The 25,890-nt window shown below is 49.8% G+C and overlaps 1 protein-coding gene across 2 annotated transcripts in view; it reads left to right on the top strand.

Annotated features, from left to right (window-relative positions):
• The window catches only part of ANKH (ANKH inorganic pyrophosphate transport regulator), a 173,319-nt gene extending 147,888 nt beyond the window's left edge, over positions 1–25,431 (top strand). For both annotated transcript variants that reach the window (XM_055422247.2, XM_055422248.2), the window contains exons 9-12: positions 15,676–15,805; positions 18,001–18,124; positions 18,787–18,886; positions 19,240–25,431. In XM_055422247.2, coding sequence (XP_055278222.1) covers positions 15,676–15,805; positions 18,001–18,124; positions 18,787–18,886; positions 19,240–19,353 — 468 coding nt within the window. In that variant the 3' untranslated portion in view covers positions 19,354–25,431. The remainder of the gene's footprint in view (positions 1–15,675; positions 15,806–18,000; positions 18,125–18,786; positions 18,887–19,239) is intronic.
• The last annotated feature ends 459 nt before the right edge of the window (positions 25,432–25,890 follow it).

Here is a 25,890-nt window from a genome sequence, read left to right as displayed (position 1 = left end):
GAGGGGTAAGCACACACTCCCCCCAGCCCCCATCTGAGTGGCATCTCCATGTGTGCTCACCTGCACTGTCTCATCATTCTTTCTGGTCAGGGCCTCTGTTTCAGTGTCTCCCTCTCTCCGCTGTCAACCTCTCCCAAATCGCTCCTTCATATCTGTTTAAATATGCTCAAGGCTCCCAACTTTTGGAAAAAAAGAAAACATGAAAACCTTTATCCAGCAGGCTCCTACATTTCTCCTCTCCGTGGCATCCAAGCTCCTCGAGAGAATTACGCAAAAGCACGTCTCGCCCACCCTTCCCACCGCTGCGGGCCCCCATCTGTGCTCCCCACCTGGGCCATCTGCGGTCCCCACCGCAGCCCACCCGCCTCCTCCTTCTGGAGTGAGGGACACCTGTTCCTTCCTAGGTTATCCCTGTGTGCTGCGTTCTTGCCCCTGTTCGCCAGTGTCCCCTTAGAGAGCTGGCCCCAGTCCCCGCGCGCTCAGGCTGAGGCTCCCGCGGACACTGTCCTGTTCTCACATCCCGTGTCTGGGGCAGCCATCGTCCACAACCTAGGCTCATCTCCCGCGGCTTCGGTGGCTCTCTGCTCAGCTGCTTTGCCGTCTTCCTTTCTGAGTATCTTCCCTGATGGCTCAGAGGTAAAGCCTCTTCCTGCAATTCTGGAGACCCAAGTTTGATCCATGGGTCAGGAAGATCCCCTGGAGAAGGAAATGGCCACCCACTCAAGTTCTCTTGCCTGGAAAATTCCGTGGGCTACAATCCACGGGCTCGCAAAGAGTCGGAGAAGACTGAGCGACTTCACTTTCGCTTTCTTTTCTGAGTGCCCCTTCACAGGCTCCTGGCTGCAACATCCCTCTTCCTCACTCTGGGTGGGCACCTCCCTCTGTCCGAGTGACCTCCTCGCTCCTCAGCCCTCCTCCTGCAGAGTGTGACTCTGGTTGCCCCTCTGGCCGATTTCCTGAAGCCGCATCTTTGCCTCCCATCTCTCCCCGAGCGTCTCACTCGAACACTAACTGCCTCCTTCGCAGAGATGCGCTTTGATTTCCCTCGGGCTCCAGCACATCCTGTCCCAGAGGGTCTTTATGGCTGGCACTCTTTCTCCTCTCCATTATCCTGTTTCAGTGACCAGCATGGACTTCTGCCTGGATTGTCAGAACCAGAAGCCTGGGCTCCTCCCTGGCTTGGCCATCTTCCTCACCCTGAGGTCCACTTGGGCGCAGAGCCCTATCTTGGCCTCCTCCTAAACACCCCTGGGACCTCCCTCTTCTCCATTTGCCACCTTATATCCCTCTTTCTGGGCTTCCCTGGTAACCCAGCTAGTAAAGAATCCACCTGTGTTGCAGGAGACCCCGGTTGGAAGATCCCCTGGAGAAGGGATAGGCTACCCACTCCAGGATTCTTGGGCTTCCCTGGTGGCTCAGACGGTGAAGAATCTGCCTTCAGTGAGGGAGACCTGGGTTCAGTCCCTGGGTTGGGAAGATCCCCTGGAGGAGGGCATGGCAATCCACTCCAGTATTCTTGCCTGGAGAATCGCCATGGACAGAGGAGCCTGGCGGGCTACAGTCCGTGGGATCTCAAAGAGTCAGACATGACTGATCTAAGCACATCCTTGTTTCTACTCATATAGCTCCCCCTCCTCTGGGGCCACAGCTTCCAGGCGGGCTCCACGCCCATTGCGTCCAAACCAGTCCTCATGGAGCGGTCGGCATACGGCCCTCCACTGGCTCCCTGGTACCAGCGTAAACCCGAACCTGAAACACTCAGCACCAGGCCCATCTCAGCATCCTGCCCCCCATTCCGGCCGCACAGAGCGCTTGGGACTGAAGGATCACTTTGTGCATTATCTCGCCCAAGCTTCTGCCCACTTCATCCCTTTCGTCTGAAACCCTCTCTCCACCTCCTCGGCCAGCACCTGGGACTGGGACTGGATGTGGTCAGCTGGCTTCCCAGGCCCTGCAGCTGCTGCTGTCCCCAAGCCCTGTAGTCACAGGGACTCCGTGAGGCTGGCATCACCTCTGCCATGTTCACCGTTGTGTCAAGTTGGCCAAAAAGTTCGTTCAGGTTTTTCCATAACATTGGATGGAAAAACCTGAACAAACTTTTTAACCAATCCAATATATGCCCATAGTGCCTGGCATGGGACAGCTGCCCAATAATTATTTTTTTGACCGAATACACGTATGAAGCACACTGTCCTAATAACAAACTGATTGCTGTGGAAACCAGTAGGTCCCTGTAGAATCACAACTGTAGAAGTAATTAGAATCCGACTACCTGGGAGGCAGGGAGGAGGTGGTGACGTAATGCCCCCCAGATGAAGGGCTGATGGGCATCATGCTCGTCTCTCTGTCCTTTGCCGCATGCCGGCGTGCTCAGTCACTCAGTCATGTCTGACTCTGTGCAGCCCCGTGGACTGTAGCCCCCCAGGCTCCTCTGTCCATGGGATTCTCCAGGCAAGGATACTGGAGTGGATTGCCATTTCCTTCTCCAGGGGAGCTTCCCGGCGCAGCGGTCGAACCCGCATCTCCTGTGTCTCCCGCCTTGCAGGCAGATTCTTTACCTGCTGAGCCACCAGGGAAGCCCACCCTTTGCCACAGAGTCCATCTAATCCACCTTCCCCATGGCAACCTTTCAAATAGCCAAAGCCCAGCTCGATACCGTTTAACAGCCTGACTTCCAGACCCTGCAGTGTTTTGGTTCTGCTCTTTGAATTGTTTCTGCGGTTCTCCACTGAGAACGTGGAGCATGAACTCCAATCAGGTCTGACCTGAGCTAATGGAGTAAATTGGTCCAGTTTTAACTTTATAATTCTCATCAATGCAGCCTAAGGCTACATGGGCTTTTTCATTTAGCCACATAGCATGGTTAGAAGGGGAAACAAGAGCTGGTAAGACCCAGTTGTCCATATTCCCATGGTGGTCGGGGGCTGGCCCCTTCTCAAATCCATCTTCAGGGGGTTTGCCCACCTCGAGCTCCTAGAATCTCTGCAATCACTTTTTCTGCCATGTCTATGAGTGTTTTCAGTACAGACGCTGTTAGCAATCTGGGACTTGCACAGACAAAATGCTTCACTGTCTCTCATTACTTTTGGTCTTCAAATCCCTTTTAACCATGTTTGCTTACCTGTTTTAAGGTGACCCTCCTTCATGGAAAAGGCAAACTCAGAGCAGGGGGGCTTGGAATGTATCCTTGGACCCTACTGGTTCTTTCCCTTTCTTTTTCTTACCTTGAACATATTTGTTTAAAGCTCTTTTCTGGATCTCAGCACTTGCACCCATCTGGGCTTCACCCTCCTGACTTTATTCGTCCACGAGATTGCAAGCCCTTGGAGGTGGTAGTTCTTAGACTTCATCTGGGCTCACCTCCCAGGAACTGGGGAAGGGAGAGCCTGCGAGATGGCAGACCAAAGCAGGGAGATGGCAGATACCTCCTCCCCGCCTGGCATGTTTCCTCCCCCACCAAGAGCAGCCTGAGAAACACCTGTTCTCCTTTCTAGTCATGGCGGGTGGGCAGGAATTTCTCTTTTGAGAGCATTCCAGCTCCTTTCAGAAACTCTGATTTTATTTGATCTTCCTTGCCTCTTTCTCACAGATTTTGAAATCTCTCTATTTCTACTTTTTCAATTTCCCTGGTTATTGTGAGCTTAGCAGGACATGGTCACTCCCACGTGAGTGGCCGTCCCCTCCCTGATGGCTGTGATCCCATCCAATGAGGCTGTTCTTCGTCTTGGTCTCTGGCCTCCCAAGCTCAGCCTCGTCGGGGAGGGGTTAGCTGGCAGGTTGCTGGAGAGGGAGGAGGTGAGCGTGTGCTCTGTAGAAATCGAACTTGGAATTGCAACACTGTTAGGTACCTGTCTTGTCTTGCCAAGGCCAGCATGGAAACCACATGCTGCCCAGGGGATGGTGGCCACCGCAGAATTTAAAGGGCTGAGGTTTCACGTTTAAAACATTTGTGTCCTAAAGCTTCAGAACTTCAGGGCCTCAGAGGGACCCTCCCTGAGGGAGAGAAAGCAAAAACGCTTTCCATCAGAGAAGGAAGCAGTCAAAAAAATCCACTCCATCAGTGTCTTCCTCTGGGACACACTGAGATAATCCCTTGTGGGGAGGTTCAGCTAATCTTGAAATGCTGCTTCTGCTGTTCACACTAGGTGAGTCCTTGGGAAGCACACATCCCACCGATGCAGACGACTCTGCTCTGCCGCGTCCTCTCTGCGGCACCTCCCAAGTGGCCACCACCTTTGAAAGGCAGCGAGCTCACTGACGGCGGGAGTATTTATAGCACCGCTAATCCCGCCAGGCCAGCTCTGGCCACCTGCTCCCCGCGAGGCCTGCGCAGCTGAGCTAAGGGCGGCTGCTGGTGGAAAACACTAGAAAATGCCCGGCCTACCGGTCACAGGCCTGGAGGCTCGTCCAGCCCTGCCTGTCACAGCCTCAGTTTCCGCCAGCTCGGGGACTTTTTCATCATGTAAGGATCAGGTTTTCTACTCAGTGCTCCGCAGTGACCTAAATGGGAAGGAAAATCCAAAAAAGAGGGGATTATAGAGCTGATTGACTTTGCTGTACAGCAGAAACTAACACAGCAGTGTAAAGCAACTCCACTCCAATGAAAAAGAGTTTTTAGAAAAGTAGCAGTTTTGCATCTTGCAGTTCAAGATGAGCCCCACTATTTCCATGTCCATATTGTATTGAAACCGAAGCTCCAATACTTCAGCCACCTAATGCGAAGAGCCGACTCATTGGAAAAGACCCTGATGCTGGGAATGATTGAAGGCAGGAGGGGAAGGGGATAACAGAGGACGAGATGGTTGGATGGCATCACCGACTCAATGGACATGAGTTTGAGCAGGTTCCAGGAGATGGTGAAGGACAGGGAAGCCTGGCGTGCTGAGTCCATGGGGTCGCAGAGTCAGACACGACCAAGCAACTGAACAACAACAAATATAATGGCCAGTCTCACGCGCTCTGGTCTGCACGTTACTGCTTCTCTGTTGCTGCTTCACAGGATCAGATGTGTCTGCATCCACAATGTCAGCATCCAACGAACACAGCAAGAGTCCCCTTTTCTTAGTTGCATCCCTCTAGTCAGAGCTGCGTCTCAGCCAAGCTTTCAGCCCTGAGTCCTTCTCATAGGTGCTGGAAAGGTGCGAAATCTGAGCTAAGGAAGAGCAAAAGCCACCATCCCAGAGGACGACCTCCTGTGCTCAGAGTTAAAAGGTCCGTTCAGGACTTCCCTGGTGGTTCGGTGGCTACGACTTCGCCTTCCAATGCAGGGGGTTAGATCCCTGGTCAGGAAGCTAAGATTCCACATGTCTCAGGGCCAAAAAGTAAAACCTAAAGAGAAGCAATATTGTAGCAAATTCAATAAAGGCTTCAAAAATTATCCACATCAAAAAATCTTCAAAAACCAAAAAAAAAAGGTCATCTCTTGAGGGTGACCCAGGCTCACTCCTGTGGTTGCACTGGACCCCCGAGTTGCCCCTCAGCTGCCGGGGTGGCGAACACTACGAGCCTTATTCCAGCCGTGGTACCATGCTGGTCCTGTCTGTGTCGCCAACAAGGACGGCCTGTTTGCGGCTTTGTTTCTGCTGGCCGCCCCACCCCCACGCCCGGAGGCTGCTTTCTCCTTGTTCAGATTATCCAGAAGAGGAGGACCGCTTGTGGATGGGGCCGGGGTGGGGTAGGGACGAAAAGGACCGAAGGTGCTGAAGTTAAGACTTCCTCGTTTGGTGCCCCTCTCAGTCTCTGGATACTGGGTGGCACTGGCCAGTTGAATGCCTTCAGACACCCCAGAAACATGGGGGAGTACGCCTTCTGAGTCCCCACGGCCAGGGTCGAACTCCTGGCACCGATCCACAATGCCACGATCCTGGCATTGGAATAAGGGTTAAATGACATCGTTGGAAAAGAGCCCGATGTTGGGAAAGATTGAAGGTGAATGGAGAAGAGGGCAGCAGAGGATGAGATGGTGGGGTAGCATCACCAACTCAACGGACATGAATTTGAGCAAATCTGGGAGATGGTGGAGGACAGAAGAGCCTGGCGTGCTGTAGTTCATGGGGTCACAAAGAGTTGGACATGACTTAGTGACTGAACAGCAATAAAGGAAAGCTCTTGGTGTAGAGTAAGTTACTGATAAGAGTTGGTGCTTTTCCTCTGAACTCCACCTCTGCCCGCCTTCATGCTGCTCTCCAAAACTTCAGTAGTCCAGTGTTAACTTAAAGTCATCGTTAGTTGTAGACTTGAGGGATCAGTTGGTTTGTTTGGGGGAGATAAAAACAGTTGAGACTGGTCCCCAAATCCCTACCTTGTAATAGAATGACAGTACAAATCCACACGTGCATTCTTTTTTTTTACATTTTATTGAGGTATACTTGATTTACAATGTTGCACTAATTTTTGATGTATAGCAGAGCAATTTAGTCATTATATATATATATATATATAAATGTATGTATCTATACATACACACACATTTTCACATTCTTCTCCACTGTGGTTTATTACAGGATATTGAATGTAGTTCCTTGAGCTATACAGTAGTAGGACCCTGTAGATTATTCTTTTTATATATAATAGTTCGCATCTGCTAATCCCAAACCCCAAGTCCATCCCTTCTCCATCCCTCCTCCCCCTTGGCAACCACAGGTCTATTCTCTTCATCTGTGAACCTGTTTCTGTTTCCTAGGTAAGTTCATGTGTGTCATATTTTAGATTCCGCATATAAGGGATATCATATGGTATATGTCTTTCTCTTGACATCTTTCACTTAGTATCTGGAGAAGGAAATGGCAATGCACTCCAGTATGCTTGCCTGGAGAATTCCATGGACAGAGGAGTCTGGTAGGCTACAGTCCATGGGGTCACAAAGAGTCGGACACGACTGAGCAACTACACTTTCTTTCTTTCACTTAGCATGATAACTTCTAGGTCCATCCATGTTGCTGCAAATGGCATTCTTTCTATGGCTGAGTAGTATTCTATTATATATATGTGGGCTTCCCTCACAGCTCAGTTGGTAGAAAATCTGCCTGCAATGCAGGAGACCCCGGTTCAATTCCTGGGTCGGGAAGATTAAGGGATAGTCTACCCACTCCAGTATTCTTGGGCTTCCCTTGTGGTTCAGCTGGTAAAGAATACACCTGCAGTGTGGGAGACCTGGGTTTGATCCCTGGGTTGGGAAGATCCCCTGGAGAAGGGAAAGGCTACCCACTCCAATATTCTGGCCTAGAAAATTCCATGGACTATACAGTCCATGGGGTCACAAAGAGTCAGACATGACTGAGCGACTTAAAAAAAAACACAAATTCTTTATCCATTCATCTATTGATGGACATTTAGGTTGTTTCCATGTCTTGGCTGTTGCAAATAGTGCTGCCATGAACATAGGGATGCGTGTATCTTTTTGAATTATCGTTTTGTCCAGGTATGTGCTCAGGAGTGGAATTGCAGGATCATATGGCAACTCTAGTTTTTTGAGGAACTGCCATACTATTCTCCATAGTCGTCATAATTTTTCCATTCCCACGAACAGTTCACAGTGCCTTCTTAAAACAATTAGCAGATGAACAAGCATATTGTGTTGTTACAAAGAGGTTCCAATTTTTTTAATTTTTAAAAATTGTGGTAAAAAACACCTCACATATAACTTAGCGCCTGAACTTAGCCCCTGCTTAAGTGCACGGTTCAGTACCACACCTGTCACCACCATCCGTCCCCAGAACTCTGCATCTCGGGAAAGTGAAACTCTCTACCCATTAAACAATGACTCTCCATCCCCCCATCCCCACCCCCAGCCTCTAGCAAGCTCCGATTTGACTATTAACAGTCAAAAAAGTAAAAGCTTAACATAAGCTAAGGTTGGAACCCTCTAAACATTCTTCAAATCGCGTGTAAGGAAAGAACATTCTGCAGAGATGGGATGGGCACAAGCGAACAACTGGAGCTCCATCTGTGGGCTTAGTGCATGGCGCCCCCTGCTGTTTTAAGCATATTGTTTATTTCAGTCAACTCTTACCAATCAGTTCTTCCCTGGTGGCTCAGATGGTAAAGAATCTTCCTGCAGTGCAGGAGACCTGGGTTCAGTCCCTGGGTTGGGAAGAGCCCCTGGAGAAGGAAATGGCTACTTGCTCCAGTATTCTTGCCTGGAGAATTCCATGGACAGAGGAACCTGGCAGGCTACACACAGTACGTGGGGTCACAAAGACTCAGACGCGACAGAGTGACTGAACTGAACTGATCTGGTTCTAAGAGTCAGTCCTGATGAGATGCTGTCATTGTGTTGGGGATGTGGTGACTTCTCAGGACCTCACCGTTTGCATTAGGAAAGCTCTCAGAAATGGCCCCGTCTAGTTCAGGGGGCCACCACAAGGAGAGGACAGGCCAGGAGGGGCCCTCGTGGGCAGCCAGGCCTCTAGCTAAAGGAAGGCGATGCTCAGTCAGTCACGTGACACCCTGTCACACCACACATGGAGCGCTTAGCACATCTCGTTAGCTCTGTTAACTTCAAACACGGCCAGGTCTGACCGTTTCCCACCTCCTGGTCCTAGGCCGTCTCTCACCAGGATGGTTACAGTAGCCCCTCCCCCGGCAGGATCTGTCCCCGCTCCTGCACTTGGCCCCCCACAGTCTGCTCTTGCAGGATCTGGGTTGTGGTTCAGTCGCTCAGTCGTGTCTGACTCTCTGCGACCCCACGGACTGCAGCACGCCAGGCTTTCCTGTCCATCACCATCTCCCGGAGCTTGCTCACACTCACATCCATTGAGTCAATGATGCCATCCAACGATCTCATCCTCTGTCGTTCCCTTCTCCTCCTGCCCTCAGTCTTTCCCAGCATCAAGGTCTTTTCCAATAGTCAGCTCATCACATCGGTGACCAAAGTATTGGAGCTTCAGCTTCAGCGTCAGTCCTTCCAGTGAATATTCAGGGTTGGAGAGCCTGTCAAAATTGCAATACAATCATATCACTCCTCCAACCCACAATGTCCCGAGGCTCCCAGAGCCACAACCGTGCCCTGCAAAACCCTTCAGAAATGCCCCCACCCCACCCACCACCACACCAGGACAGACAACGTGATATGCAGCTGAGAGTCAAAAGGCCAGATGGCGTTGCTCAGGTCTCCAACTCTCTCTGAGAACAAGCCAGACAAGCGTGTGTGTATCCGATAGTGTCCATCCTTGTTTTGCCCCCCACCCCACCTCCACCCCCATCCCCAAGTAAATCAAATTGGACATTAGATGCACTTTCCAAAGACCCTTGCTGTAAAAGTCGAGCCGTCAGCCCCCTCTGAAAGGTGCTCCTCCTTCTGAAGCAAGACTGCTCCTGTCCCTGCCAGCAGCGCAGATGAAAAGTGAAGTGAAAGTGTTAGTTGCTCAGGTATGTCTGACTCTTTGCAACCCCGTGGGTGCAATTTTCCAGGCAAGAATACTGGAATGGATCTTCTCCAGCAGGTCTTCCTGACCCAAGGATCAACCCTGGGTCTCCCACACTGCAGGCAGATTCTTCACCATCTGATCCACCAGGGAAGCCCTGATTGACTTAATCTGTAAAGACAGTAAGAGGGGTCTCTTTTATTCTAAAATGTTTTCTGAACCAGAAAAAAAAGAAGACACGCTTTTTTGGAAAACAGGAAAAAGTACAAAGATGAAAATAAAATTGATGCTAATCTCAACATCTGCCGATGACCCCACAATGACCACTATATTGTGGTCCCAGGAAACCTTTTATTATGATGACAGCTAAGATTGATCACCTGCGCTGTGCATGGCACCGATGGGAGCATTTTGTGCAGATCCCAGGCCCCTCAGCCTGGATCACAGACACGCTGTAGTCTGGTCATCTGAGGTGCGCTAAGGAGCTGGCGCCAGAGTGTAAATCAAGCTTTTTATCAAGTGCACAGTCCTGAGCCAAGCCTGTAACCACCGCCTTGTATGTGGCATTGTTGAGGGTTAACCACTGGTTCACCCAGTGGAGAATTAAACCCAATTAAACATAAGTTGAACCCTTCTTTCTCAGTAAAACCTCCAAATAAAACTGATGCCCAGGGCGGACTATTTTAATTCAAAACAGCTGCAATGTAGTTCACTTCTAACTGCAGGACATCAGAATGTCTGACAGCGCTAATCCTGATTACTCAGGGTAATAGAGACAGCTTTGTGAGTTCCTCAAAAGCATGGCCAACAGCTTCTGGAAATTAAGTGAAAACCAGAGCCCTTGGCATTGTTATTTCATGACAAGGAATCCTCTTTGGACATTCGGAAATGGATGTTCCAACATGCTGGGTTTGGTTGTTCTCCGAATTCAAATGCTGATGGAGACCATTAGGTTCTTCGAATCCCAATCCCTAGTTCTTGGGAAGGAGACTCAGTCCCAGGGTGGGTCAGGGACCTACTCTGACTGAGGAGGGTCTTGAAAGAGAGGCCATTGTGTGATCCCAGTCACACCGAGTCAGATTGTATCATTTCTTAGGCCCAGAAGTGTTATTTCTGTAAGGTGGGGGCTTCCTTCACTCTTTCTGTACACTCTCATCCTATTTGGGAACCTGGCTCTGCTGTGCTTAGTTGCTCAGTCGTGTCCGACTCTTTGTGACCCCGTGGACTGTAGCCCACCAGGTTCCTCTGTCCATGGTGATTCTCCAGGCAGGAATACTGGAGTGAGCTGTCCTGCCCACTTCCAGGAGATCTTCCCAACCCAGGGATAGAACCCAGGTCTCCTGCATCACAGGTGGAACTCTTTACTATCTGAGCCACCAGGAAAGCACAAGAATACTAGAGTGGGTAGCCTATCCCTTCTCCAGGGGATCTTCTTGACTTGGAGATCGAACCTGGGTCTCTTAGGTCTCCTGCATTGCCAGGCGGGTTCTTTACCACTAACGCCACTTGGGAAGACCAGGTGGACTGCCAGAGGATTGCCTAGAATTATTTTAGACTTTCAGAAGCCTTGTGAAGATAGCACAGACCCTTTACCCCACACTTGGTCTTACACTGCTATGGTACATTTGTCATGACTAAGGAACTAACCTCTGTACATTATTATGAATTAAATTCCACAGTTTATTCAGGCTTCCCAGGTGGCTCAGTGGTAAAGAATCTGCCTGTCAATGCATGAGACAGGGCTTCAACCCCTGGATCAGGAAGATCCCCTGAAGAAGGAATAGGGTATTCCAGTATTCTTGCCTAGAAGAATTCCCTGGACAGAGGAGCCTGGTGGGCTACAGTTCAAAGGGTGGCAGAGAGGCTGAGCATGCGTGCATGCCACAGTTTATTCAGATTTCACAAGCTTTTTCTTCACGTTCTTTCTCTGTTCTGGGATCCTATCCACGCTACCTTGTCTCCTTAGCCTCGTCTGGTCTGGGGGGGTTCCTCAGACTTGGCTTGTCTTTGTGGCCTTGTTAGTTTCAAGGACTACTGGTTAGGTCCTCACTTTGGGTTTGTCTGGGGTTTTTCTCATGGTTAGACTGGGCTTATAGGCTTGCCAGGAAAAAACCACAGAGGTAAATGGCCATCCTCATCCCATCTTATCAAGAGAGCATGCTGTCAACGTGACTTGTCCCTGATGATGGTGCTTTGATGGCCAAGACCGTGTTTGCCAGGTTTCCTCCCTGTCCTCTTTCTAGAGGAAGTTACAGTCATCAGCCCACGCTTCAGAAGTGGGGAGAGGTGCCCCGCCTCCCTGAGAGGAGAGTGACTACTTACATTACGTGGAACTCTGTGCTGGAGCTCTGTCCCTGTTTGTCTACTTCATTGTTTACTTCATTTGGCTGCACAGAGTGTTAGTTGGGGCACTCGGGAGCTTCCTTGGGTCACGTGGGCTCTTTCCTTGTGGTTCATGTGCTTAGCTGCTCCGAGGCATTATGGGATCTTAGTTCCCAGACCAGGGATCAAACCCATGTTCCCTGCTGGATTCTTAACCACTGGACCACCAGGTAAGTCTCCCCGTTTGTTTACTTATATCAGTATAGTTTGTGATTGTGATTGTTGTTTAGTCGCTAACTCATGTCCAAGTTATGTGCAGCCCAGTGGACTGTAGCCCACCAGGCTCCTCTGTCCATGGGATTTCCCAGGCAAGAATGCTGGAGTGGGTTGCTGTTTCCTTCTCCAGGGGATCTTCCCAACCCAGGGATTGAACCTGCCTCTCCAGCACTGGCAGGCAGATTCTTTACCACTGTGCCCCCAGGGAGGCCGTATCTGTGCATGAGTGTTTATTTACTGTGTGCTGTGGCCATAGCTCCATCATTTTTAGTTGCTCGGACTCCTCCAGCTTTGTCATTGGGATCTCTCTTTTCTGGGTTCCTGTGTTTCAAGCTGATCATCTTGTACATTTCCCACCCTAGTCTTAGATTAAGCCATTTCTCCAAGGAGCCCTGGTTCTTTTTATTAGAGAATAAACAGAAAAACCAAGATCTGGGCATGGAGTTGTTCTGTTTTGCTGGCTGCTTCCTAATGAGATAATGTTGACTGCAAACTCAGCAGCAGAAAACCCAACCCTGCAGTGACTCCAAGAAACAAATCGTCTTCACTGTCAGTAGTTTATTAGGTTTGTGTTCTGGTTTGGAAAAATCAGTGTCATTAGGCTCTGCAAATATTTGAAGAACACAGCATGTTCTGGTCAACTCAGAGGGCATAAGCTAAGTTAAAACTACTCTAGGTGAATGCATCAGAAAGACATTTTTCCTGAAATAGTCTTTGTTAGGTTACCTTCTAGAGTTTCCTGTTATCTGAAACAGATTGGTTAAATCTCATCTGATTGCAATGCTAGGGCTTAGTATGTTTCTTGGAAATTTTTGCCCCGCAAATAGGTATTGTAGCTTGTAAACAACACTACACCGAATTCCGAGTTGCGTGTATTCCTTTCAGGGCAATGCTGGAACCAGTTTTTGTTTTGTTTTTTTTTTAAGAAGCAAGCTGGAAGGCAAGGAGCATTTTCATACTGGAAACATGGGTCAGACTGGCGAAGGCTAAGAGTCAAATTCAGAGACCTGAGGGAGATAAGGAAAGGAAGCATCGATCCATGTGGTATTTCTGCTCTTTAAACCTGTGGTTGCTGAGGCCCAGATCAGACTGAGAGCAGTCAGTTACTTTGCTCTAGAATGGCAACCCACTCCAGTAATCTGGCCTGGAAAATTCCACAGACAGGGGAGCCTGGTGGGCTACAATACATGGTGTGGTACAGAGTCGGACACAACTGAGAGACTAAACAGAAAGACGAACCTAAGCTGGAGGTGTGTGGGGCTGAGAACTCTGAAGAAGCACCTCAGTGGCATGTGGCCTTGACAGGGGCTTGTAGGATGTGCTTGGGTACCGCATGGAGAACAGAGGGGCTTAGTGGTACCAAGTTAAACCACACCGTGAATTTTAGAACTAATGTATCAATAAATGCAAAGGAACTTTTATTCTGTCTTGTATTTTTCAACATCTGGGGAAATATTCCATTTGCTTTTCAAGGATGACAGACGTCCTATCATTTAATCCTACTGCCTGATGCCAGCACTTCCACTGCATACTTGACAAGAAGGGAAAAATACTTCTTTAGCCCTAACAAGTCTCCCTCCTGAGAAGCTCTATTAGAGATCCATCAAGCCTTACTGCTTTGCTTTCAAGGGACCAGAACTAGAGTCACCTGCTCAGGGTACTTACGGCAGTGTCTCCATTAATATGGATGCACTCCCTGTCTTGAGGCCGGAGGTTGGACTTTCTCCTCCAGGGGTCACTGGCCCTCTCCTCCAGGGCAGTGGAAAGCCTCCAGGTGGACATTGTTGGAGCCGAGAAGTTGGTGGGAGGAGCTAACTTTTGTTGCAGGCGCTTGCTCACACCTCCTTCCGATATGCAGTTACCCCCTCCTATTTCCTCAGTTCGTTGACATTTAAAAGCCACTTTACAGTGATTTTGCAAGGCACAGAGAGACTGCATCATCTCATATTCAAATAATCATTGGTTACAAAGTAAAGCCTGCCTATGACTTTCCTGGATGCTTAAAAAAAATTTTTAGCAGAATGCAGCCTAGAGAGCTCACTCCAGCCGGTGAGGAAACCCCAGATAGCTTATCCTCCATAAGTCCTGATCAAGTCCAGAGTTGAGGTGATGCTCACTTAGCAGTTAATGCTTTATAGCTGTGGAAAACATTTGGAAGGAGGGACGATCTAGCTACCAGTCAAGAAAAGGAACTGAGTCCCAGTGCTGTGCTCAGTGTGGTTATGAAGGTGTCCTGTGAAATTGCCACCACACCTTGGCTGTAGGCCTGAATGACAACTGATAACTAGCTTTGCAGTGGGAAGACGGCAGGGCCACTTGTCCAGGCCACTCGGTAATAAAGCCTCTGAGCTCTGAGTTGTTAGATCTAAGGAAGTATTTTTCCCTTCTTGTCAAGTATGCAGTAGAAGTGCTGGCATCAGGCAATAGGATTAAATGATAGGACGTCTGTCATCCTTGTAAAGCAAATGGAATATTTCCCCAGATGTTGAAAAATACAAGATAGAATAAAAGTTCCATTGCACTTATAAAAGTGAAACATATTGATAATAAATCCACCAAGATTTTTTAAAATAAATTTCAACATGACATAGTAATTGGACCAGTCTAATTCCATGAAACTTAATTTACCCAAAGCCTAAACATTGCTATGGGCTTCCCAGGTAGCGCCAGTGATAAGGAACCCACCTGCCAATGCAGGAGGTACAAGAGACGTGGTTCAATCCCTGCGTCAGGAAGATGCCCTGGAGTAGGAAATGGCAGCCCAATCTAGTATTCTTGCCTGGAAAATTCCATGGACAGAGGAGCCCATATTCTAAAACTTCAGAGTTCTGTTTCTGTTGTTGTATCGTGTCCAACACTTCGCAACCCCATGGACTGTATCCCACCAAGGTTCCTCTGTCCAGGGGATTTCCCAGCAAGAATACTGGAATGGGTTGCCATTTCCTTCTCCAGGGGACCTTCCTAACCCAGGGATCTAACTCAAGTCTCTCGTATCTCCTGCATTGGCAGGCAGATCCATCACTGCTGAGCCACCAGGGAGCAACTGCAATTCACTTCATAATGCATTCACTTTCATCGTAGAGAAGAGTCACTTGCATCTTAAGAAAAGCAGAGAAGTGTTTTATGAAATTGGCATTTCACTTGGCCAAGTGTTAGACAAATTGGCATTTGTCTAACACTCTCTTCCAAAGTTATATCGTTACATTTTTAAATTCAGTTTTTCTATTGATTATACCTACACAAAGCTTAAAAAGTCAGGCCCCTAAGGGCTGGCCCCCAACAGTAGCTTTTCTCCCAGCCTGCCCCACCCCTTCTCCTACTCCCAGAATTGATTCAGTGGAGTTCTGCATGCATCCGGATACTTTCAGATCACTTTTTATTATTTGGTTAAAGTTGTAAAAATTACATGTTCACCCTGAACTGAGCTGTCCAGCAGCCTATGTAAACCTTCCACATTGGTGTGGCTACCTGCTCAGATGCCTGCCTCCCACCCAGGCTCCCGGTGGGGCAGGTGTGATGAATGGGCCAGAGTCTTACCTGTGTCAGATAAGAAAAGAGCAAGGCATTGGCACTTGAGAACCCATGTGCCAGCCCCCCAGTTGGGCACGTTCACTTTCCTAGCTCCTCAGGGACCATGTGATACCTGTCACATTTCACTCCTTTACACCTTTTTCTAATAACACCTTGCTTCCTGTCCCTTTTCCCCTGGCAGCTCTGTTTTGTGATGTTCTGGACTCCCAACGTTTCTGAGAAGATTCTGATAGACATCATCGGCGTGGACTTTGCCTTTGCAGAACTCTGCGTTGTTCCCTTGCGTATCTTCTCCTTCTTCCCGGTTCCAGGTAAAGGAAAACAGAATGAAAGAAAAATTCCTAATCACTCTCATGCCTAATTCAGTTTTCTTTCTTTGGAAACATTACCAGTTCTGTCCCAAACAAAATAAATGTATACACTTTAAAGTTTCATGGTGGATTAAAAAGATGCGAAGATATTATCCAGCAGGTTGAAAGTTGGAGAAGCGAGTCAAACAGGCATCATTTCTTTCTTAAAGGACAGTGGTTGCAGACTCAGTAGAAAGAACCTGAAGGGATCGTATGAGTTGTTTCAGGGGCAGTAGAACCATTCCCTGCCTTCACTATGGTGACTGGTGACACAAATCTATGCATCTGTTGAGATTCTAAAAGAAATGCTGGAGAAAAGAATCCAGGGGCAAGGCTGAGGTCAGAAATGGGCTGTGGGGCCAGTCGACACTGGGGCTGATGGCTCACCTGCCACCCTGAGCTATTCCCAAGTCAGGCCAGGAGCTGCCCCTGCTCCTAGATGTCAAGCATTCCCGGCGGCTGCCTGGGGTGTTGCCTGGTCCTTGGGGTTGGGGCAGGACACTGAGGAACCCAAGGGTTGCCGCCACTTGGAGATCAAGGCATGAGTTGTTGACTCCTCAGTCTGGACCTGAGGAGGGGCTGGAGGTCCCAGAGCTAGGACTGGGGTAGGACTCTGAATCTCCTCTCCACGCCCCTTCCTTGCCTGTCAAACCAACTGCTTAAAGACAGCCGACCCCACCTATCTTTGCAACCTGCTGGCTTTGGGCCGAACAGGTTAGCATCCCGCCTGTGCAGCCAAACCCAAGTGAGCGCCTGTACTTCAAAATTCAGCTCTTCCACCAGGGGCAGGAGGAGCTCGGTGTCAGATGCAGATTCTTCGCCCAAACTGGACACGAGCTTTCATCCCAGGAGTGAGCGCTTCCTCCCCCTCCATAGGTCTGTGCCTTGTGCTGCTCCTACTTGGGATAAAGGACTAGGCCTCCTTTTTCCGCAAACCCCGCCCAGTGTCAGATCAAACCTAAATGTCTGCAAACGTCCGTCTAGTCAAAGCTATGGCCTTTCCAGTAGTCATGTATGGATGTGAGAGTTAGACTATAAAGAAAGCTGAGTGCTGAAAAATTGATACTTTTGAACTGTGGTGTCAGAGAAGACCCTTGAGAGTCCTTTGGACTGCAAGGAGATCCAACCAGTCCATCCTAAAGGAAATCAGTCCTGAATATTCATTGGAAGGACTGATGCTGAAGTTGAAACTCCAATACGTTGGCCACCTGATGCGAAGAGAAGAACTGATTCATTGGAAAAGACCCTGATGCTGGGAAAGATTGAGGGCAAGAGAAGGGGACAACAGAGGATGAGATGGTTGGATGGCATCACCGACTCTATGGACATGAGTCGAGTAAACTGTGGACATGAGTTGGGGTGAACTCCGGGAGTTGGTGATGGACAGGGAGGCCTGGCGTGCTGTGATTCATGGGGTCACAAAGAGTCGACACGACTGAGCGACTGAACTGAACTGAAATGTCCGCCAAGATCAGCCGGTCGTCACTGACACACCCTCCGTGGAGCCCCTCCTGGGCGCTGGGGCCGGTGCCCTGCCTGCGCTCCCGAAGCTCACAGATCAGGCTGGGCAAGCGGGGTACGGGGAACCCGCTGTGAGGTTTTTGCGAAGCGTGGACATGGAGCCTGCCGCGGCCCGCGGTCGGGAGGCTGCGGAAGAAACCCGGAAGTGAGCCGGGACTACTTCGCCCCGCCCCTTTTCTTAGCCCCGCCCACCTGGGCGGGGAAACCCGGCCTCCAGTTCAGCTTCTCTGCTCTGGGAATCAAACTGGACCTCCATCAAGTCGCCGCTCTTCTCTGAGTTTTCCTAGACAGGCCTGAGGAGCTTGAGGCTGGGCGGGGATGAGGGTGGGGTGGAGGGAGTGTCAGCACCACACCTCCATCCCCCAACCCCCGCCCAGGGGTGGCGATCGCAGTGGGGAAAGTACTGTAATGCGCACGGAGCGAGGTGGGGGTTGGGGGTAGGGTGGAGGCGGGGTCAGGAACCCCGGCAGGAAGATGGGCCCAGGGTGGCAGCCGCAGGGCCTGGGTCCCACCCCAGTCTCCACGGGATGTGCTGCCGCGGGCGGGCTCGGGGCCGGGGCTGGAGGGCTGGGGGTAGAAGCAGCAGGATGGGGAGAAGGGGCCCATTGCTGACCAGTCCTTGGCTCTCCGTCCAGTCACCGTGAGGGCCCATCTGACCGGGTGGCTGATGACCCTGAAGAAGACCTTCGTCCTGGCGCCCAGCTCCGTTCTGCGGATCATTGTTCTCATCACCAGCCTCGTGGTCCTGCCCTACCTGGGGTACGTGTGAGGGTGGAGGGGTGCGGGGGGAGTTACGGGATCCTGCTGCCACCGAGGCACTCTGTCCAGAAGATCAAATCAGCTTTTTTTTCCTGGGAAATCCCCAAGCGTGTCTAGAGTTAGAAATGCTGAGTGATGCCTCGTTTCTCTGCCCAGGGGACCAGGTTGGAGGCTGTTGAGATCCGTTCTAAAAAAGCACTTTTGGGGCTCAGGCCCACCCACACACGGTCAGCACTGAGTATCCACCGTGGTGTGGGGGGCAGGGGCAAGATGAAAAACGCAAGGGAGCGAGCGAGGGTGTTGCCCTTGTTCTCGGGGATCCCCACTCTCCTGGGACCCCGTCTATTGGGAAACCACTCTACAGGGAGGAGAGGCGGGATGCTGCGGGCACACGGGGCCAGGTGGGGAGACGTGCCCCTCCCCGCAGATGCTGAGCTGAGACCTGGAGCAGGAGTGGGAGTCCCAGGGCCCGGAGGGGGTCCCAGGCCGCTCTCCCACCCAGGTGGAATATTTATTAGGTGCAGCGCTAACAGGCAGATCTCGAAGGCAATCGTCCGGCTCCCCCTGTCGCCTACACCTTTCCTGGGCTTTGGCTGCGTTTTGATTCTCTGTGCCTCCGCGGGGCTCTAACGGACAAATGCCCTTTGCGCTCTCATCCCCAGGGTACACGGAGCCACCCTGGGCGTGGGCTCCCTCCTCGCGGGGTTTGTGGGGGAATCCACCATGGTCGCCATAGCCGCGTGCTACGTCTATCGGAAACAGGTGAGAGGGGCAGGGTGGCAGAACGGCACCCCTGCCCGGCTCGCCCCCTGGTGTGGGAGGCTGCACGTGGCCAGGAGCGGGAGGGGAGGGCCGGGCACCAGGAGGTGGTGTCCTCGGGCAGCGCCAGGTCTCCACAGATGGTGGGAGGGGAGATGGGAGACGGGAGCCCCCACCCGCGCCAGTGCCGCTCACAGAACCAGGCGCGCAGCCAACTCCCCAGTCACCCCGCCGAAAGGAACACGCGGTCCTAAACATGCAGCCTCGGCGAGGTCGCCGCCAGCCATAAGCGAGATCCAAGTCCATGGCGAGGGGTTCCCGAGACCCGCCCCGCTGATGCGTCTTCTCTGCTCTAGAAAAAGAAGATGGAGAACCAGTCGGCCGCCGACGGGGAGGACTCGGCGATGACGGACATTCCTCCGGCGGAGGAGGGCACGGACATCGTGGAGCTGCGGGAGGAGCAGGAGTGAGGCCGCCCCCAGCCCCCCACCCCCGGCGGGCGCCGCAGGGACAGCCCAGGCGATGCCCCGGCGCTGCCGTCTGCTCCTCCCCGACGTGGTTTCTTCCACTTTCTTTCTTTCTTTCTTTTTTTTTTTGGTTTTTTGTTTGGGTAACAAAAGAGGCCTTGATCTAAAGGTTTCACGGACACTGTGGCACACCGGGTGTGCCCACGCTCATGAGGGGACCTGTGGAACGGTCTCACCACTGCTTTGTGGAAACAGAACAACTGACTTCATGCCCCTGCTTCGTGAAAACCCCAAAGACAGCGCCGCCTTGTGGTCTCCTCGCCCGGCCCGTCCTCGGACAATCTCCACTTGGAACCAAAGGCCCTGCGGCTGTGCCGTCCAGCAACCCCTCGGCCAGCACCGCCCGGCAGGCCGCAGGCTCACCCTGCCCCGTCGCATCGCTCAAGAATCGCCAGGTGGCAACTCCGCTTTCTTCGATTGGCTTCCCGCTCACGTGGCTGTGCCAAGGGCGGTGGCCCGGAGGCCTCCCACCGCGGCGTCATGAACCGCCTGCAGCCCGGGTGGCCGTCGGCGCTGAGGAACGCATGTGCAAACGCGCTGGACCGGCGGCCGGCCGGAAATAATCTCCGGCGGGAAGGTTAGAGGTGCCCCGGGAGCAGCACGCCGACCGCACGCCAGCGCCAGCATCCACCTGGCTGCTTCGTGGATCTGCGTGTGCGCTCGCTGTCACACCAGCCGTGTGCAGACGCGAGCTGCCTTGTCAAAGTTGTCCCAAAGCCTGTCCCCCCATCACCGTGTCCCTGGGCACGAGTTTCCCCGAAGGCTTGTTTTTCACTCACCTTTCCTGGAGATGGCACTAAAGCAAGGGAGAAGGAGCATTCTAACTTTACATTTTAGTCTTTATAAAGTGAACTGAAGCTTTAAGTCATAATCTAGCATTCTAATGCCAGGTTGCTATGTCGTCGCTTTGGAAGTAGATTTATGACCTGGTCCTGCCATTCCTAGTCCTTAACCCTGGGGTACAGGTAATTCCAAGTGTTCTTCTGTACTCGCCTCTCACGTCACATGAGAAAGCAAGACATTTTATAAACGACAGCAAAGTCACTATGTGATATTCCCTGAAATGACACATTTGAAATCCATTCAGTGCAGTATATTTTTCTAAGTTTTGGAAAGCGGGTTTTTTCTTTAAAAAATTATGGACACGGTTCACTAAATTCTTGATTTAGTCAAAATTCCTAAACGGAAAGAACCTAAACACAAAAATATTTTAAAGATATAAATATATACTGTATATGTTATGTAATTTATTTTAGGCTATAATACATTTCCTATTTTCGCATTTTCAATAAAATGTCTCTAATACAATACGGTGATTGCCTGTGTGCTCAACATACCTGCAGTGGACACGTATTGTATCGATGAACAGTGTGTCTGGTTTGCAGCGGTTTTACAGTCTGTCATTTGCATACAAATGTAAGGGTCAGTCAGTGACAAGAGAACTATTTTTCATTTTGAGTAACGGGTGTAAATGGGTCAGCTGATGTAGACCGTAGTGGGAATAGAAATACACGCTCGCAGGGCAAAGAGGAAAAAGTCAAGCCTTTTGCGTTTGTTGCTTTCAGTGCCATGTAATCATATCATTCCTCGTAGAAAAAAGAATGGAAGGGCTCAGAGTCAGCCATGAACATTCACAGGGTTCGGTCACACATATGGACACCCAGTGACCACTGGGGGACAAATTCTCATGGGCTTCCTCTGAGTGGCTTTTCCGCTTAGAATCAAGACGCATCGCTTTGGGGTGGTTGCAGGGGGCAGATCTGAGAAGATGGGGGTGAAAGAATCTAATTGTATCGGCTTTTTTAAAATACGTGACTAGAAAATTAAACGGCAGTATTTTTTAACATGTGTGACTAGTATTTCATGCTTGTGGGGTTGGAACCTAAAGAGTAAATTGAAAAGGCAAATCCGTTCCCTCCAGATCGGGGCAGACCAACTAGACTCTTCATTATGCAGCTAGAACACGGCACTATAACATCAGAGACATCTTCAGGGATAAAGAAGGACGGACTGTGGTCTTTTGTTAGCGTTTTGGAAGACACAGGAAGGACGCTCAGACCCAGGCCACGATGACAGGGCAACAGTTGTGCAAAATCTTTCTCCTTGAGGTGCACACCCCTTCCTCCATTCGCTTGGGCTGCTTAAGTCACTCACGTCACAGCTTGGGCTCCCAAGCACACACCTTAGCTTCTAAAGTAAAACCCACTGCTGGCAGGTTCTTCTGCAGCTGTTCTAGCCAAGACAGATGGAAGAGGAATGGGGATGAGTCTCCTTCCCACATTTCAGGGGGATGGTGGGGCACCCCTTTGACTTGGCCCCCCCCAAAGAAATACTCCCCCCGACACAGGTTTCTTTTCTCATGCACGTTACTCAGCTGACAGAAGGCACCCTGCCTGGAGAGTCTGAGGTCAAGGACCATGGAAAGACCAGAAGTGGCTTTCTCAGTGGGGGACCCATGCCTCGTAGATGCACAGGACCTAAACCCATGGGGGCGTACAGCTGCTTTTATTTGGATGCTAAGAAGTGAGTGTGGACCGCTCACAGGGGTCTCCCCATCTTGAAGGCCTTCTCTGGACCAGTTTGGGTCAAGAGCAGCTGGTCGTGTGGCCTCTGCTTTCTGGGGGGCACCGGTGAGGTCATTCTCAACGCATCTCTGTGGGCGCCAAGCGGGACCTCAGCGTCCCTGGCGTCGATGAGACACCACGATCTGAGCCAGGAGGAAGCCGTCCGGGCTTGCTCCACCAAAGTCAGGACGGGAAGGGACTTGCCGGCCACCACTCGGCTCAGGGCTCCTCGAGAGGTCTGCACACCCGGTTTGCACAATGGCTGGGACCCATCACCTGCTTGGCACTCTTCAATTTGGGCATGAAGGCCGCTGGTTTACGTCACCATGTGTAAGAGCCAGGGGTGCCCACTCGCTGCCTGCCTCCGCGGCTCTTGTTCTAGAGTCCATCTTCTTTGTTTTGCATGTATGTTTTGTTTTGCTTTTTTTTAGCTCTAGCAGGTAATTTGGTTCTGGAAATGTCCAGAGACAGCCAATTACTCTCAGAAATGGAAATTTTCAGTGTTGGTTTAAGATACGTCCAGTGGGACCAAGTGAACGTGGCTACAGTAGTAAAAGCACTTTGTTTATCACTGCCCGAGTTCTCCCAATATGTAACCACAGGAGGCCCACGAGGAGAGAGGCCCAGGGCTCCACTCTGGTCCAGCTCTCTAGAGTAGTCCAGGGCACTTCCCAGCCAGGGACCAGCTCTGTGGTCACCCCAGCAGCCTTGTCTGATCTCTCTTGGAGTTAGGATTCCTATCACTGCATGTCCCTAACATCAGAAAAGTTATTCGATGACACTTTAGAACAAGAAGTGTAAAAGTGAACGGCTTCCTACCCTCCTGACTCATCATCCTCATTTGGGGGTCTTCTGGAAGGAAGGGGTAGGGGGAGATGCACATTTTTGTACCCTTAATTCCCAGAAACACATCTGTTTAAACACTCAATAGTTCTCTGACTGGATTCTTTTTCTTACTTCAACATGAAATGGAGGAGAGACTGAGCAAGTATTTATATTGTTGTATCAAATGACACTACCTTGAAAAATATTTTCTTATATTTAAAATTTTTTTTCTCCATCTGTAACTCTCTATGCAGACCAGTGTCCAAGACAGCATGAACCGGTGTGTACCAATTAGCCAGGGTTTCTGGCCTCTTTGCAGGTCCGTGCGTGCTCAGTCACTTCAGTCATGTCCGACTCTTTGCAACCCTATGGACTGTAGCCCGCATGGCTCCTCTGTCCATGTGATTCTCCAGGCAAGAATACTGAAACAGATTGCCATGTCCTCCTCCAGGGCATCTTCCTGACCCAGGAATTGAACCCACGTCTCTTATGTTTCCTGAGCCACCGGGGAAGCCCCTTTGCAAGTGAGCTGACCTCTAAATTTAGGATGAAGTCTTCATCAATCAAAGCAACATAGAGTCCAGGAAAGGGGCTGTCATGTTCTAAGTCCTAAATCTTTTTTTTTTTTATTAAAGAATATAACTGAAATTGCAAGGAGCAAGGCTTTATAGCTCGTGGCGATTTGTAAGTGTTGAGATGTCTGGGTTCACATGTAGCCCATCCCTAAAAGTAGGCTCCTGCCTGCCCCCTTCTGAGACACCTACCCCCGGGCACGGCCCCCACTCGGCTCTTTCATAAAAAGCACTTGAACCGTAGGAAAGCATGTTTTTGAGCAACGTGTTTGGTGAACATTCAGGATGCTCCTCAGGGGCGTTATCTGGGGTCTCTATTTCTGTCCTTTGAAGCAGCAAAACATCACGTGGCTCATCAGCTGATCTAACCACACAAGAAACAGGATGTCGAGAAAAATCGAAGAAAACTACGCGAAAAGACCCTGTTGCCCTTTTTAAAGGTTAAATGTCTAAAATTAACTACCTAAATGTGCACAACGATAAACACGTAATTACATAATCAGAATAGCCCACACCCCACTCAGAAGTCAGAAAACACGTAGCAAATTACAGTTTGCTGTCTGATCTCACCAGGGAGGGGGAGACGGTGAGATCTCACTTGAACATTTCACTGTCTCCTCCAGACAGGAGGTATTATCATCTCTTGTACTCTGAGGAAAGAGCACCAAAGATGCGTGTCCGAAGTCTATTTTTTTAAAATCATCTTAGTCCAGTCCAAGGGGTTCCAGAAGAATTTTTTTTTTCTGCTTCATTTACAGTCAAGCAGGGTCTCTCAGACTGTGCAAGGCATTTTATAAATGGCTGTCAGCTACCCATGGCTTCAGCTCATGTTTCTGTTTGATACCTCTTTTTAAATTAGGAGATTAACCTAAAGTGCACTTTACTAGCAAGATGTGGCATCGGCGTCTGCAATCCATGTATGTAAACAGAAACTCACAAGAGCCAGAATGCCTTTCTTGCTCCAGGATACATGGTTTCCTTAGGTTAACGAAGGGGGAGATGGGGAAAACCTGCTAAAAATGCTTTTACCGTTAACCGTCTGGCTTCGTGGAAATTCAGTGATGTATGGAGATCGGTCATTACTACAAGATTTAGAGGCAGATGTGTGTCAGCCATGGTCTAGGGACAGGAAATGGTGCCTTAGATGTGGAAAACACTACGCCCAGGTGGACTCTGGTTCCCTGAAATTCTGGGGCCATGAATGTGGGGGACCCACGGTTTGGAAGAAGAAGTTCAAGCCACCCTGCTGGAACCAAGGAGGTTCAGAGTTCACATGAACTCTAGCCTCCCAGCCCTGCCGCATGGACCAGTCACCTGGAAGCAAGCCACGCCCCCAGGGCTTGTGGGCAAACACACTGAGTCAGTGCTTTATTTGGTTTGCTTAGTGATGTATTCAGAAGGCAAGTATCTAAAGCTAGAATGACCAAGAAACCAGTCATAGAGCTTCAGGAATCTTGACAGCCACAAATGGGATTCTGTTCAATACTGACAAGCCTGTGCTTGTTCATTTAAGGAGACCTTCCAAATCACATCACTCACACCTCTCCAGCCACATGTTGGTCACTTGGATAATGAGAGGCTCAGGCCATTATTGCTAAGGCTCCTTCCTGGTCTAAGTGTCTCTATATAGGATCTGTGGTGTAGAATGTGGTACAGGGTCCTGCAATGGAAAAATACAATTACCTCTTTCTTTGTTTCAGATCTGAACATTAGCAGCAATCCAGAATTTTTTTTTAACGAAATCAAATGTACTAGGAGTCATTTTTTTAACTATGGCTGTCAGTTTATAGGCTTTTCAGCTTCTTATCAAAACTGGGGGTTTAATTTAAACTGTTGAAACCAATCACATTAAAATATTTGCACAGGTTTGATTAAAACTGATTGCAGAGGTCAGTATAAAATATATGTTGCATTTGAACAAGTGCTGTGTATGTACTAAATAGATGTCAATTTTTGCATTGTTAAGAGAATTTATATGTGCTTTTCTTGGGGGAGGGGTACTTTTTTGTGAGAGGAGGAAATCTGTGCTCATATACTGTCAAACAGCTTTCAAATAATTTTTACTTTAAGTAAAACAGTTGGCATATGACTGAGATTGCTTTCAGTTTCTTGATTTTCTTAATCTAACCATTAGTCTGCTTACATACCCCAGAGTACGTGGTTTCCTAATCCTGACTACAATTTCCCTTTTTTGCCAAATGTACAGGAGATATTCAAATTTCGCCCTCTGCCTTGATAGTTGAAACCTTTGTCCACTGGGATATTTCCCCAAACTCTGTCTTATTTAAATATGACCTATTTCTTCAAATCTTAATCTGTATTAAAATGAATTTTTACTTCCCATCACGGCAGTAATATTGAAAGCTCTTCTCTGAGGCCTGGCTTCTCCCCACCCCTTCTAGAATGGGGATACCAGATGGCCGGGCTTTAGGAACGTTGGAGGAACAGAAGGTGAAAACCCTTTCTGCCCACATCTAAGGAATCCTGCTCTTAGCAGTCTTTATGCGTAAAGCAACTCT

Source organism: Moschus berezovskii, chromosome 18 (assembly GCF_049115385.1).
Source record: "Moschus berezovskii isolate FMDL1 chromosome 18, NW_MosBer_1.0, whole genome shotgun sequence".
NCBI classification, from domain to species: Eukaryota; Metazoa; Chordata; class Mammalia; order Artiodactyla; family Moschidae; genus Moschus; species Moschus berezovskii.
This window is presented reverse-complemented; position numbering and strand designations above follow the sequence as displayed.